The 16,158-nt window shown below is 35.1% G+C and overlaps 1 protein-coding gene across 2 annotated transcripts in view; it reads right to left on the reverse strand.

Moving 5' to 3' along the window:
- SIPA1L2 (signal induced proliferation associated 1 like 2) overlaps nucleotides 1-16,158 on the reverse strand; it is a 124,682-nt gene that overhangs the window by 53,976 nt on the left and 54,548 nt on the right. For both annotated transcript variants that reach the window (XM_059468420.1, XM_059468419.1), the window contains exons 4-7: nucleotides 10,683-10,816; nucleotides 9,142-9,330; nucleotides 4,211-4,385; nucleotides 402-505 (exon numbers count right to left, since the gene is read on the reverse strand). In XM_059468420.1, the coding sequence (XP_059324403.1) occupies nucleotides 402-505; nucleotides 4,211-4,385; nucleotides 9,142-9,330; nucleotides 10,683-10,816 (602 nt within the window). The remainder of the gene's footprint in view (nucleotides 1-401; nucleotides 506-4,210; nucleotides 4,386-9,141; nucleotides 9,331-10,682; nucleotides 10,817-16,158) is intronic.

The raw sequence follows: 16,158 nt of genomic DNA on the forward strand, positions 1-16,158 counted from the left end.
CATTACAAGATCTGTAATACAAGGATTAAGTGGAATAGTTTTAAAAATCTTATTACATGCATATTTTAACCATAAGGCTATTTTCCTGATTCATTCCATTCAATGTTTAAAACATACATAAGATGTGAATTCAGTCTAAACCAAAAAATAACATATTCACGAGAGGCAATATTGCCTTTTAATAATATAATGAAATAGGGTACATGGGATAAGTTCCTGAATTATACAGAACAAACTCTTACAAGATTTCTAACGTCTTACACTATTTCAAGAGAATAAATATAATTGATCATATTTCTTTTAAAACAATTCCATTTTCAACCAAAACTAATAAAAAAAACCCAGCACTCAATGTGAAACACTTATAATGTAAAATACGATAAAAAGCTAAAGAGACATACCTGTTGCCTGTTACTGGGCATGTAGGGAAGCATTGTTGATACATGAAACATTAATTCATAATCTTTATAGGTAGTATAGAGGGAATGAGTTCCTGTTGAATCAGCTGAAAATTAATTTAATCGCAAGAAGGTCAGTAAATTAGAATATTCATATTACTTTTTAGGACACCACTCTGCATGCTGTGATTTAAATCTATTTAAACAACTTCTATATTTTTTACAATTGAACAAAACCAGTTTCCATCACCTAAAAATCTAGTCTTTATTTCTGTATTATGACATAGAGGGGTCCTGCAGGAAAAAACCCAAAGAGTTTGCTGTCTCTGAGACCTAAATAAACTAATTTTAAATATATTGGCATTTCACAATAAAAACAAAACACTACACTACTTCAGTGTAGTTTTATATAACATGTATTTTCGTTACTTAAACAATAATAAGGACAATTGACTAAACCCATACTTTATCAAAAGTGAACTGGCTACTTCAAACCTAACATTAAGACACATGTTGCAGATCAGGCATTTTTAAAACATAAACATGTGCGTACTACATATATTTGAAAATTATTTAAATAAATGTAATATATTATATGACTTAACACTTTCTTTTATTTAGAAAGTTTATTAATAGTTAGCATTTTGTGATGTTTACAGTAAATGAGATTTATACTGTAGTCATAAGTTAATCCTTTTTATTCCTATTCTTCAATTTGTACAGACTATTTAAGTAAGTACAATGAACTTTAAAAAAGTTTAAGGTTTAACTCTACTGAACACCCTATTGAGTGAAGACAACTGCCAATTTTTCTTGTCTTTTTCCACGTTCATTTATTTTTTAGGATAATTTTATGTTATCTGTAGCAATAAATATTCTCCAGTACACTCTTTAACATGCTGTTTAAGGTTTCAGAGTTTTGATCAGTTCTGAAGAGTATAACTATATTAAAAAAAAAAAATCAAAAAATCAATTAGCCATGTTAGTTCTCCAGTTAAAAGTATATCAATATACACTTCTTTATGTGCAGCCCTAAATCTAAAAATATTTGTGTGTATACAATTAGGAGCGCATAAATTTGTGAGTGTGCTGGGTGTATCAGTTATATCTGTATGATAATTAAATTAACTTCATTTATTAAACACAGATTACAGTTGCATAAGAAATAAAAAGCATCATTTCAACTGAAGTTTGTTACTTAAGTGTTGCTAAAAGAAAGAAACCTTATTGCATTCTTTGATTTCAAAATCTTAGCTAAAAATCCAATTCCATTATAACCTTTCAGTGGCATTTTAGAGAGCCAGTTTTGAAGAGATAGAACGAGAAAATACGTTCCAACAATAAAACATTTTATCTTATTTCCAGTAGACTGGTATGTTTTAAAACACATACTAAACAAATTATATAGTATTGAATTAGTAAAATTTCATTTAATTTTCTTATTTCTTTATCTTGGGGTTTGGAACTTCATGCCACTAAAACTGCACTAAAGAAGGGCAGAAGAGAATTTATAGTTAATACATTCCATATGTTCTGAACACTTGCACTGGGCCTGGCTTGGATGCAGCTATAATTCTTCATGGCAGCCCACATGGTGCTGTCTGTGTGACCAGGGCAGAGCTGGTAACACACCGATGGTTCAGCTGTGGCTCACAGTGCCTGCACAGCGCCAGCTCTGCCCCCACACTGCCCCTGTCCCGGGAAGTGTGCTGGGCTGGCCACGGGCTTGGGAGGACACAGCCCATCAAATGGACCAAAAACATATCCCATGCCCTATAAAGTCATGTTCTGCAGGAAAAACTGTAGCAGGGAGAGTTTTTTCATGGTAGATGTGGCTCAGAGAATGGCTGGGCATCAGTCAGCTAATGGCAGGAGGCAAGTGACTGCCTTTGCATCAGTTGTATTGTTGCTTGATGGATGTAGTGGTGGGTTGTGCTCTCATTGTTGATTGGGTGTTTTTGTTGTTGTTGTTTGTTTTGGAGTTTTTGTTTGTTTGGGAGTTTTTTTTGCAGGTGTTTTTTTTCCTTTCTTCCCTTCACTCATTGAACTCAATCTCGACTCACAAACTGGAGGGTGGGTGAGCACACAAGAGGTGGGGGCTTATTTGGCAGACAGGGCAACCCATCACAACATTCTACTTTCTCTGTTACATAAGAAATGGACTAATTACTTATCCAAATATTAAATAAACAATTGTTTAAAATAAATAAATTCTAAAAAGAGAACTTTTTAGAGAAAAACCTCACAGCTCGTCAAGCATTCGAGAATATAAAAACTTAATAAATTTTACTCCTACAAGAACTAAGCAAGATTTTTTACTGAAACATTGTGTCTACCAAAAATATAGCTCCCAGAGACTACGTTATCACAACCCTCTGAACCTACAGGCAGTCAGAACAACATGTAAGTCTAAATATGACACACAGTAATACTTATTGCATTGTTAAATATAACAAAAATATGATACTTAAATGTGATACTAATGTGATACATTAAGTGATACTTAAACAATGAGGACACACTATGAGGACACACTATGACAGGACAATATAGTTAATGGCACAGAGACTTTGTAAAACATTAAAATCACGTTACTGACTGATACATACACAATGCTGATCAGCAATGTAAGTTCATACAGAAGCACAGCAAATATAGAAACTGAATTTGCTGACAGATCAGCATTTGTTTTCATACGTACAACTTACTAGGTGATATTCAGTCACATTCTGCTTGGGGGGAAAAAAAAGCAAACCCAAACATCCCTTATTCCTTTTAATTTTTCATCCCGATTTATAAATGCATTCCAGAAGTCTGATATGACAGCATATGACAGCATATACATATAACAGCATGTTAATATGTATTTCCACAAATTAATTTGAAAAAGATTTGTTATTTTTCTGTACTGAAATAGGATGCAATAGTCTCTAAATTAGGATGCAATAATCTCTAGCTCAAATTATTAAAGGGAAACAAGCACGGATTTAAGGAAAAAGGCAATAACATTATTGGAAATAAATGTGGTGCTTACACTATGTTGACACTATGTTAAAATGAAGTAGATGAATAACTAGACATCCTTAGATTACAGCTCATATGATCAGCCGTCAAAATTCTGCTAAAACATCATTAAACTAAGAATTAATTTAAGTTAAATTTAAGGGCAGCAAAAACAGTACTAATAAGGAAGAGTCTTAACATCTCATTGGCTTTTTTAAACAGCAATACTTCAGTTCCTATTTTGCTGTAAAATCCAACCAATTTGTACAATTAAATTTTTATACTACTGCACTTAAGGAACTGGAAAGACCTGGGGAAATGGCAGTACTAACTCAGCACTGAGGTAGATCAAAAATTATCAGCTGACAAATGAGGACATGCTTACTGTGCATGTGTGAGAAACCAGAAAACTTGACTGCATGTGTGTGTTGGGTAAAAGCAAGCATGTATGTTCAGCTGAAATAAGGGAAATTACTCCATATTTTGAAATACATATATTTTATTGCCTTTGAAAGAATAAGATGGTTGAAGTGTACCTGCGGAAATATTACTCATGTAGTATGATTTTAACTAAATTAAAACAAATGAAATAAACTGCTTTGATATTCAGTTCTACTAATGCCACAGAAAAAGTAAATGACCTTTCAGAAAAGATTTGATACATGTTCTTACCATATGCTCCATCTTCCTCATTTACCATATAACCCTACTATTCAAAACCCGAAGTCAAGAGCAGGAAAAGACAACATAATTTACAGAAGATCAACTGGATTTTTACCCTTTGTCCCATAGCTTGAAGCATAACTTACTTTTATTATCCAGCTGAGCCCTGTATTTACTGAATCCTTTTAGCCGTACTCTCTGGCCCAGTAGATCAAGGAACTCTTCAAAAGCTGGTCCTGCCATCTCGTTGTTATACATTTCTTCTTCTGTGCTTTGGCCTGCTTTGCAGTAAAGGATACCAATCTTATGTTGAAAACTCAGCTGAAATTAAAAATTAAATAAAATAAGGAAAATTTACAGAAGCAAAGTCAATACTAGAATAAATATTCACAATTAAAATATAACACTGTTATAACTCCCGACAGAAGGCATCTGAAAATGAAAAAATAAGTGTTCTGATTTGGGAAATTAAATCACCACAGGACGAAAACAAAAAAGAAAAAATCCACAAAAGACACCCTCCAACTCTTGAAAGAAAACTGGATTGGCACTATTCAAACACAGATAAAAGCAGTACAAAGACTTTTCACTTTGTTATCTATAAAAGCACACTCTACTTCATGCTACGGTATGAAAAATTTAATTGGCAATATTTGTATATTGGTCTTTTTTTCTCAGCTTTAAAAGAAGGTGAGTTTATCTTCCCTCATTTTTACCTTTTAAAGTTCACTGTAGTTCAGTTAAAACAGACCCTCAGAACAGTCCTTTCTACGTCATCTTTTGCCTTCCCCATAAAATCATGCACTGTTCAAAACTATATGCCATTTTTAAAAGTATACTTAAAACAAGAAATGAGATTGCAGTCAAATAGTTTTGCTAAAGAGATTCTCAGTTATGGAACATTACACAAATCACATCTATTCAAAAATAAAGTACAAAAACCATAAAACATTAGGCATAAAGAGAGACCATTACTTCTTGAGCAGACCATTTTCCTCTTAGCTTTTATGCACACTTAAGCTGACAAAGAGGAAACTCCACATGGATGGATTAGTCCTATTATTCTTAACCAACACCTTCCAGAGCTTCACAAACTGACAGGGGCCATGAGTCACACCCGATTCCCTTCAGGCGCTTATCTATATTCATGACTCAAATCAACTCTCCAGCTGTAGACCTCTCCTAATCAAACTTCAGGATTAGTGTCCAAAATGCAAGTTATGCAAAGGCTGGATGTGTTTCTGTTAGACCAAAGGTGACAACAACAGCCTGCTTCCCCTTAGTCCTAAGGGAATAAAGGCTTTGTGTAGGGGTGAGCCCTTGGGGGACCTGCTCTGGCAGAATTCCCTTGACCAGAGAGCAGTTAGGAGCGAAGGACAGGAATAAGGAATAAGGTTTCGCCTGGCCAGCCTAGAAGACAGGAGAGTCAGAAGCTGTAAGATGGATGGCCATCCAAGATAAAAGGGGATTCTGGGTTATGGATGCACTATAGGAGCTGCCTGAGTCAGACCCATGAAACTTAGAGCTACTGGTTCACTCCTGTCATTTCCTTTTGACTGGCATTAGGTGCCATCCCTACCCAAAGTGCTTCCTTGATCCCCATTTTAAAGAGAGTTAGGTATTTAACAAAAGGTTCCAGATTGCACGCTGGGGACTATTTTATTCAGCAGAAAGCTAGCATGAACAGTTCATGAAGGAAACTGCAAAATAGCTGGTCAAACAAACATTAGATGTCAGGAAGCAGGGCTGTTACTTGACATATACCAGAAGACTTTAAATGATGGTGACCACACTGTCACCTTTATACCAGCCCTGTGTCCAATAGTTTAGCTTAAACCACAGGGGATTTAAGTTGATATCCTTGACTTCACACTAGAATTGACAAGTAAAGTTAAATGCTAAATTGAGCGACCAAAAATAGAGACAAGAACTAAGAGTAAAAAGGCACCTGGGCAAAATATTTGGTCTAGTCACACTTTTTCATTCTGTGGATGCCAGTCATTCCTGCATAATATTCCAAACAGGATTGAAGTATATGCCTATCTTAAAGAACAATCCAATATCTCACAGTTTAAACACTGAGCTAAGAGACATAGAAAATTATTATCTGAGACTCACCAGCCCAAGATATGAAGTAATCCTGGGATTTGACTTTGTGGACAAACAAGTACTGTGAACACTATACAGTTCTGAACAAAGCCAATACTATAAAAAAAACCACTATTGCTAAACAAGCTGCAAGCTCTTTTACAGTAATCTCAATCTCCTGCCTCTGTGCTAAAGCCTTCACAACTATGAAATCAGAACATCTGAGTAAAAGAACTCTCAGCCAAGATCATGGTGGCTGTACAGAAGATCAAGGTACATTTAGAATGCCAGTGTCTAAAAGGGAAATAACTCAATGAGCTTTGGCAGGATCTTCTCATGTCATACATTTCACTTGCATGAAGAACTATCAGAATATTTAAAACTGATAAAGTTTGCCAGTTTTGAAACGGTACCACATGCTTGTTCAAATTTTTTTGAGAAAATAATTGCAGACATGGTTCCAATTTCATTATTTCCAACTCACAAATTTTACATTTAGTTCTATTTTACACTGAGAACAATTTAATAACATGACACCACAAAAATCCTGCTAAACCCATTTAGCTGCTTGAGTGTGTGATATGTATTGAAGGTGGACATCAGCCCTTCGTGACTCAAAATGATTGTGTTCTTATCAGAATCACTCACTACTGAATCTTGGCATCCTGTCAAATTTTTGCACAGATTTTTTACCATGTAACAAGAACTTGTTGACTTCCATCATTTGAAGATTTTAGATTCTTTTCTATCAAGGAACATCAAGAGATTAGATGCACAATTGCCACTAAATATCACTGCAACCAATCTTAATTTCTTTGGTCCTTTTTAAACTTTATCCTACAGCTCAGAGAGAAGTGAACATCCCTAGAGGGATATTAGGGGAACCAAAAACCATATACAATAAACAACCATTAGCAGAAATTGAAAAGGAAACTATGGGGAAATTGGATAAAGCTTAAAAAAAAACAACAGTAGCAGATAAAATGTTGACTTTTCTTGTAAATATACAGCTGAATTTAATGATGAGCATCATATGGCAGAATAAATTGGGAAAAGGCAATTTCTTAATGTATTCAAATTAGGTCAACCATCCAATTTACAACTGGTTTCTACTGCCATTTTTAGAGACAAAATTTAGCCACATATTTCCTTCATAATCCATATTAGATGTCACAGAAAAATTATCTAACAGGTAGAGAATGAAATCAAAACATAAAAGTAGTCTTCAGTTGGCTAAGGAAATATGACAACATTTAATACCCCATTAGACAAAATTCATATCACTCTGATGACAGTACTAATCTTCCAGATCATAATTCATCTTTTTAAATTCATGATATTTCCACCAGTCATCACCTTCACTTGCCAAGCATAACTCTTTTTGTATTTACTCGATTAATAAACTGAATGCATTAAGGACCTAAGAGGATTAAAACCAAAAATGGATCTCATGCCAGCTCTTTGCACAGCTTTCTGTCTATGTTCAAGTAATTACCTTGTAGTAAGTGGCACATAAGGTATATTAATATTACATATTTTCAGCTGACAGCCCATTTAATAATAGGACTGAACTTCAGAACTGATCATGCAAAATAAAAGTGTTATATACTGCTGCTTCTCCAAATGAGGAGATGATGATTAAAGAATCACTTTGGTCATTTCAACAGACAATCTCAATTTCCATTTTTTGGGAAATATTGTTAGTGAGTTTGAGAAATACTCAAATCAGATCACAGTCATACTCAATACTGCCTTGAAGATATTGCCCCTCTGAAGTGAATATTATTTACTAGATTAACCTAAACTCACTCGGAAGCTCAAACAGCAGAGAGCAAGAGCACATCAGGAATTCTTGGATTCAGAATTCAGTGCCTCTGATTTCCCTGTATTGTTTTACCAGAAAAACTGACAAATACAGAAGAAAACAACAACATTCAGCAAAATCAACACCATCCTCAGACATCAATGTGAACAAAAGTACTAAAATTAGCTTAAGTAAACAGTACTAAAGATAGCTTAACAATCCATCCAAAAAAAGCCAATTCTGTTCCTCTGACTACACATGCTTTGTTTCGAGCAATTGTTACAGGCACAAGGAATTCTGGTAGACACCACTAGTGATTAGATGCAACCACTACATTTGAAACTGAGTCAGCAATAAAAAATTCACCATAGCACCATCATATTCAACTGGTTCAATCATTGGATTGGACTTCAATTGGTAGATACTAACTTTCACCTAGAAAGTAAAATCTTCAATTTAAATGACATTTTTTAAAAACCATCACAAGTGTGTCCTTCACAAAATATTCAGAAACCATAAATTTAACTACTAGCTTTGAATGAAGCATATTCACTTTTATTGAACCTAATAGACCTTACCATTTTCTCTCAAAATTTAATCCATTCAAATAATATTTTATTGCCATGCATTTAATTCAGTAGTCTCAATCATAATTTCAGTTCTGCGAATATAGAAGTATTCTATCCTAGTTAGAATACAGCAAATTCATAAAATACAAATACATATTATAAAATTGTATTGTAAAAAATAACCATCAATTTTAGATGCAGAGACTTAAGACACAACATGCTTTGCCTCCTTACCCCACAAAATACTACTAGTGTTAGATGCATTTTCATGTGCATTCATGTGTTAGATGTATTTTCATATTTAAGTGCAAATACAGATTGTGAAAATCCCTTCTTACTGATGTTAAAACTTAACAACCTTTCACTCAGCCATTGAAAGACAATCTCCATAGACCAATATTTATTTCCTTCAGCTGAAATGTATTTTAAGAACTATTTGCTTAGAAAAGCAAACTTCATTTTGTCAGCGAAAAATAGGCAAGTTTCTCTAAAACCAAGAAACGGAATGGTTTGCATTACAGATCCATGTTAATTAGCATTCTCTGCAAAATATTTAATTTTTTTTTTCTATTTATCAAAGGAATAGTCTTTAAAAGGAAGGCCATGTGCTACATACCCCTTGTTCATCCAGTTTAAGCAGCTGCTCAGGTACTTTGGGTGAGCTGGAAGCCTGTCTCAGGCACTGGATGCTCAGCTCTGGTATTACATACTCCAGCACCTCTTTGAGAGGCAGACCTCTTGCCGTGCCATGACGAGCAGTGGATGGTATAGCATCTTCTAAAATTGCTCCTCTAAGTGTAGTAAGCTGCAGTAAAGGTACAACACACAAAACATTTTTAGCTATAATACTCTAAACCCTAGAGATAAAAACTTCAAGGTTTAGCAAAAGCATGGGAAAAAGAAATGGAAAGAAAAATATCCTCATTTTATTTTTTTAGCCAGTAAAAAAAAATATTAAATAACTTTAAAGAGCAGATAAGCTATCAATTTCTAAGTGACAAATACAATTTTGCTTAAAGAAATTAATGAAGCATGTTAACAATTCATTACAATTGCTAAGAATATTCCCTTTCTGTGGGAGGGGAAAGTATTAAAGACACCAGTAAACTAAAACCAGTTAATTCTGCCATACTACCCTAGCAAACACAGTAGTCAAGTGTGAGGCTGGACATGTGAGCTAAGCTACAGCCCATTCACCTTTTATCTATGCTGTTCTATCTTCATTGGATTTGACAAAAAGAGAGTAATTTCTTAGAACTGGGTCATCTGGACCACCTTTCCACATAAAGATACATGGACACCCCATTTTTGGCTATAAAAAAAAACAAACCTAAACTGTAAACAAAAATTATATCTACTTCTATGTCTGTTTTTACATCTGTTTGCAAAAGCACAAGAGCCCAGTAATATCAGGAGGTCTGGCTAACACTTCTCTATATCCTAGGCAAAATGAAAATCAGTAGTTCTAAGGATTCCAAAAAATTTACAGATGTTTGCTACAATAATACCATTGTATGTTTTCATACAAATCTAAGGTAGTTGCTGTGATAAAGAAATTTTTTACCAAGAGATATTAAATTGCTTGAAATCGAAGTTATGAGACTTCGCACACAACAACCACAAGCAAATTCTTCTTTCAAGTAATACCATTATTTTATAAATATATTAATACTCCTTCTGCAAATCATCCATATAGAAGTACATAGAAACATGTCACAAAAAACTTCTAAGAAAGTATTTTTAAACAAAATGAAAAGGTACAAATAAGTCATTATACTAGTTCTCCTATTTTACAGCTCCCTTTATCCCTACATTTCCTAATCTTTCATTTCCATCATTAGAAACATAACATAAAGCAGCCTGATCCACACTTATCTTTAGCTGTGTTAACATCTGTTCCCTTGCTTGCACCTTGCAGTTCTCTTCAGCCAACTTACCTCCTTTTTGGGTGCTCAGCCAAAAAGACAAAAAATTTATGTGGTGCAGAAAAGGAAAACTTTGCTCAGGAGCAGCTACATTTACTAACGTACAGGAATCTTTCCCACTAAGAGATTTACTTTCAAAGTTAGTAATGTACTCCCAGACAAAAAAAAACTAGTATCCTAAGCTCTAAGTCAACTTTTCCATTGCTTTGCAGAATTATGGAATGAACATTACCTCACTTGTCCTGAAAACTATACGATAGTTGAACTGAGATCCTTCTTTCTCCTTAGCATCTTCAACCTTTTCCCTTCGGATGCTGACTGCTACAGGTCCAAGATTTTCGTCTATTCCAAAGTAGTTCTGATGCTCTTTTACACAGGAATGAATGAAGAGATAAGAGTAAAGTATGAATCCCCTAGAAAATTTTCATCAAATCCCAAAAACATTTTTGCAGCAAGAAAAAGAGATCATTTTTAATTGAACCATGAGGTCTGTGAATACACCAGCTGGTGATTTTCTGAACTGTACAATAAGTCCATAAATCACAAATGCTAAGTTTGATGAGCAAAATGGTCACTCACATCATATAAATTACTGCAACAGCTGCTATTATGAAATATTTTTCCCCTTTTTTCCTGCAAAATTAATATTTTTGTTTCATGCCATAGGAAACTAGTTTGGAGAAACTATATCTACATATAATCTTGAATAAAAGCTAGGAGTCTTCAAACAAATAAGATTTATTCTTATTTACAACTTTATATTCCAAGCAGCAAACTCGGTCTCAACAAGGGAAAACTGAGTCTAGTAACTCTTAAGTGTTTGATGAATAGTTAAATTCATCCTTGAGGCAACTGGTCCAGTCTGGCAGAGTAAAGCACTATGAGCTGAAGAGAAAGATCACATTAGAGACCATTTAAGGAGAACAGACACACTCAACTCCATGTGACCAATCAGGACCTGTGCTGAGGCTCCTTCTTAACACCTTTGAAAGGTCATAGTGAGTAGCTACAGTCACCTGTAAAAAAGGGCAAGAGGGTCTGGGAAGCCATAGAACAGCCACGGCAAATTTTAGTTCCCAGGGAGATTAAGGAACAAATTCTCAGGGAAGACATTTCCAGGCAAATGAAGGACAAAAAGATACTTGGAAACAGCCTGCATAGATTTAAAGAATGCAAATCATGCATGACCAATCCAGTTGTATTCTGCAGTGATGTGACTGGCTTTATGGATGAGGAAGGAGCAATGAATGTCACCCACTTGTGCTTTAGCAATGCTTTTCACACAGTCTCCCACAGTATATCTGTGTAGCTAAATTGAAAAGACATGGTCTGGACATGCAAATTATAAGGTGGGCAGAAACAGCTGGACAGTTGACCTTAAAGGACTGCGGTCAGTAATACAAATTTCCATTAGTGGCCAATTACTAAAATGTTTATCAGAATTTGATGGTGGAGGTGTTATTGTTTAATAGAGTTTTACATTATCTAAATGATGGGATGGAGTTCATCCTCAACAAGTTGCTGTCCATGACCAACTCTAAAAGAAGAGTTCATGTATTGGAGGTTAGGACTGCAGATGGGTACAACAGATGAAGGGGAACAACCAGCAGGCTTTTAACATATCAGGAATATGTGCACAGCATAGACATGGAAATGCATAATCCTTGCAGTTCTAACCAAAGCAGGTAAGGGCAAAGCCACACGAATCCTGCAGCTGTAGGGTGTCTGTATTTCACTTCCCACTCTCCTCTTCTCCTGGAGGCAGCTACTGCTGAGCTGTGACAGCTGAGCTGCATGTGAAGCAACTCTTAAACCACTTAAAGTTTTTCAACCTCACAGTTTAAAACAAGCTCTCATTTTGACAATCCAAGAAAACAGACTGGAAAGGCCTTATGAAGACCAACACAGAAATGCATGTAGAACAGAACAAGCTCATACAACAGGCCCCTGCCTCAGGAGCCTCTGTGGAAGAGGACTGTGAGCACAGGCTGCAGCAGCCAGCAGGACTTCCCAGCAGAGATGGAGGGCAACCACACTCTGGGCAATAGCCTTGCAGCAGCTCAGGAGAACATTGTGCCTTTCTGTTTGGCACATTTGAGGGCACATGAGAAGCTGTGTCCAGTTTTGGACAGAGTGGGCCTGGCCAACAGACAACTATGAAGACAATTAGAGGGCTGGAGAATACAACAGATGAGGAAAGGCTAAAAGAAATGGGCTTGTGGAGCTGAAGAAGAACAGATTAACAGCGGAAATAACTGCTGGATCCCACGAGCTGCTGGGAGCTTGTAGAGAAAGGAGAATCAGACTCTTCTAGAAGGTACAAAGTGAAAGAACAAGATGCAACCATCACAACATGCAGCCTCTGAGAGGGGGAATCCAACACAAACAGGTCTCCAAGAGAGATTGTGAAGTCTCCATCCTCAGATAGTATAAAAAACCTAAAGGCACAGCTAAAGGGAAATAGGTTTTGAGCAACTTATTCAGAACTACATCTAAAGGGAACTTTAAAGAGGGAATTAGACTAGATGGCCTGCAGAAATGTCTTCCAATCCAATTTATACTATAATCCCATATTTTAGATAACAATTAATTTACTAATTTCTCCTTAAAGATTGTCCAGATTTAAAAAAAAAAAGCATTTTGCTAGCATTTTTTAGTTAGTTTAGTATTTTTTTTAAAGTAATGTATTTATAGAAATGTGAAAAGAAGTTTTTTCCAAAATGTCTTTCAATAAGAAGTTACCCATACTCTCGGAACTATTGCAAAAGAATGAAATAATCTCTACATAAAGGACAGTCTTATTTCTCAAATCAAGTTTAAATTAAGTTTCCAGTAGTCTTTCAAAAATCTATCTATGATGTATGTAGGTGGTTCCAATCCATCTCCTAGTGGAAGGAAAAGGAGCATCAGCACATTACAACTTTTTTTGGAAGGAACACCTGGAATCAAAGAGGTGCAGACATTAAATTATCTGCTCCTGCTCTCCAACTACATTCCTTTCCCAGTCTGAGAATTCTACCTGCATGGATAAATAATGTACACCTTATGGACTTCCCAGTGTTAAATTAAAACTGTGAGTCTAAATGGGCAATTTTATTAAATGGAACAGGACTTTACAGAGAACACAAAGAAAGGGAGAGAGAGAAATTCCGACATCAAACATTTCCAATAACATAAAAGCTCCCCACAGCTGCGAAATTCAGGCTTTGACATAAGGTAAACTCCTCAGTTAGAAGTCTAGAGCTTTCCATTTTGATGTAAATCTAGAAAATTGTTGCACACAGTTGCTAGATTTCTTGGCTCCAGTATTACTGAGCAAAAAAATACAAGTGTGTGCAGATACCTACAAATTTCTTGTACAACATGAAAGACACAAACCCAAACACACCATTTATATTCATTAAAAATAAAATAGATAAAACAGAGAAGAAAAGTAAGGAAGCTGAATTAAATTGAATAGCATGGCTACTGATATACTGGGATTTGGGGAAAACATTTTCAATTCAAGACATCTTTTTTTTAATTTCAAAAAGTACAAACTCATTAAACTCATTTAAATGTGTTTATGTTGGTTTAAAAGAATCAGTAGGGGAGAAAAGAAGAAAATAAGTGCTATTTTTTAGCTGAGATCTAGAGAGATGCTAAAATATTTGTCATTTTTTACTTTTTCATTTAGAGGAATAGTTGTCAATTTTTCTCCTAACACAAAAGTCTTAGTTGTACAAAACTGAGTTAGTATCAATACCTTGCTAAGCCTGCACATTTCTTTTAGGACATTTTTTCAATCCCCTATCAGCAGATAGCATCAGTAACATTAAATAGTTGCAAGCATCCCTCAAATAAAAAGCATGATAATAATAAAGGAATTACTATAAAGTCTCAAGGAATTATGAGGATAATTGTACAAGGGGAAATGGACAAAGCAATGATAATCAAAACAATGAGATAAAAAATATATTCTAGCTTTTCCAATTCTCAACTGAAAACTGAGACAATATATTCAATATATATAACATATTTTATATCAGTTGCAATGCATTTGATTTTAACAATAGTTACAAAGCTTATAAATATGCAGTATAAAGCTACAACTCATTTCAGAAAACACTGAATCCCAAATCTCACATTTCTTGAAAGGGAATGGAATAATTAGTGCTACACATGCCAGGGTGTTTCTTCCATGCATCTTAAAACAGAAATAAAACTAGTATTCTGACAAGTGCCAATTATAAAACTGGGAACAAAATGAAATGTTCAAGAAGTAATTTCTTTTTCATATATATTTTCCTAAAGGCAACAGAAATCAGTGATAGTATGTAAAAGTAACTATTGTTTGCTTAATTGTTGTTTCATCCTAGCACAATGATTTTAACAAAATTAAACTGCACAACTAAATCCAAAAATCAGCTGGGAGAGCACACTGTCATGGAAGAGCATCACATAGACCCAGTATGACCATAAATGTCGATTTTTCTTTTCCATACATAAGTTCAGGCCAGCAGCAAGACATCTTGGTGCCCAGTGGAAAATGTCTGGATTATTTCCTCTGTCCACCCTAAGTTTTGCTTAAGTGAGAACTGTATTCAATTAGAATTAATGAGACGATTCCCTATGTGCTTCATCCCTTAATAGAGCAGATATTAAAAATTAAGATTTTAGTTTCATCAGCTTGTTCGCCCTGACTTATTGCATCATAAAAGCCATTCAATACAGATTTCTCTCATTTAGCCTCTGTTACTGCTTTATAAAAAGATAATGCAGAACAGGCCATGGCTTTCATATCATTGTAAAGGTGAGAAGGTAACAATTCATTACTGGATATTAAATGAGTCATACCATATTTACTTTTGAAGAACTCTGCCTAGAGAGCAATTAGTAACCATTCAAGTTTCTGAGTGTTACACTATGTGGGACAAAACTCTGAGAAACTGATACTATTTCAGAACAGAAGTTAATAAAAACTAATTACATGCACATCAATTTTCCAGAAAGGTCATTAGGTTTGTTCATAATATAGTATGTAAAGTGGCTTTGAGTATGCATCTGCATTTTCTTTTTATAATTTCTGTGACAAGATTTTTCTTCACAGAAGTGTTCCGCACTTCAGCACTTGTAACTCATCCAAGATAAAAGCACTTCACAAACAAGTCCTCTTTCATCTGGCTTAATTCTTGTCTCCCCCTTCCCCCTGCCCATCCTGCCACCACCTTTGTCTACTGACAGTCTCCCTTTCATTTTTGTGAATGCCAATCTTTTCTTCTCTCTGCCCCTCAAAAAATGTGCCACCCTTTTGTCAAAAGCTTCACTTCATTGTCTTGCACTCTGACTCCCTCAACACTTTTTAAATCATTTACAACCTGTCTAGCTTGGAATCCATTTTGAACCTGTGAATTTACTGCCCATTCCTTGCTTAGTTGTGGGTCATTTTTTTCCTCTTCCATCACAGATCCAGATTCTTCTCTTCCTTGCCTTTTAAGCAGTTTTTTTACAGCTAATATACAGCTAATATATTCTCAGTTTCTATTGTATTGTGACCAGCACTGTACTGGATCCTCTTTTGAGTCCCTTTTAAAGGGTTACAGGAGGAAGGAGCAGCAGCACCGTGCTTATTTCCTGATGTTCAAATATAGTTAGAAAGCAGAGGAAGTATGATTTCAAGAACAAGAATTGAGCTGTAACAGTTTTTTAAACAAAGAAGCAGACTTTTT

The sequence above is a fragment of the Ammospiza nelsoni genome, chromosome 3, assembly GCF_027579445.1.
Source record: "Ammospiza nelsoni isolate bAmmNel1 chromosome 3, bAmmNel1.pri, whole genome shotgun sequence".
Classification (NCBI taxonomy): domain Eukaryota; kingdom Metazoa; phylum Chordata; class Aves; order Passeriformes; family Passerellidae; genus Ammospiza; species Ammospiza nelsoni.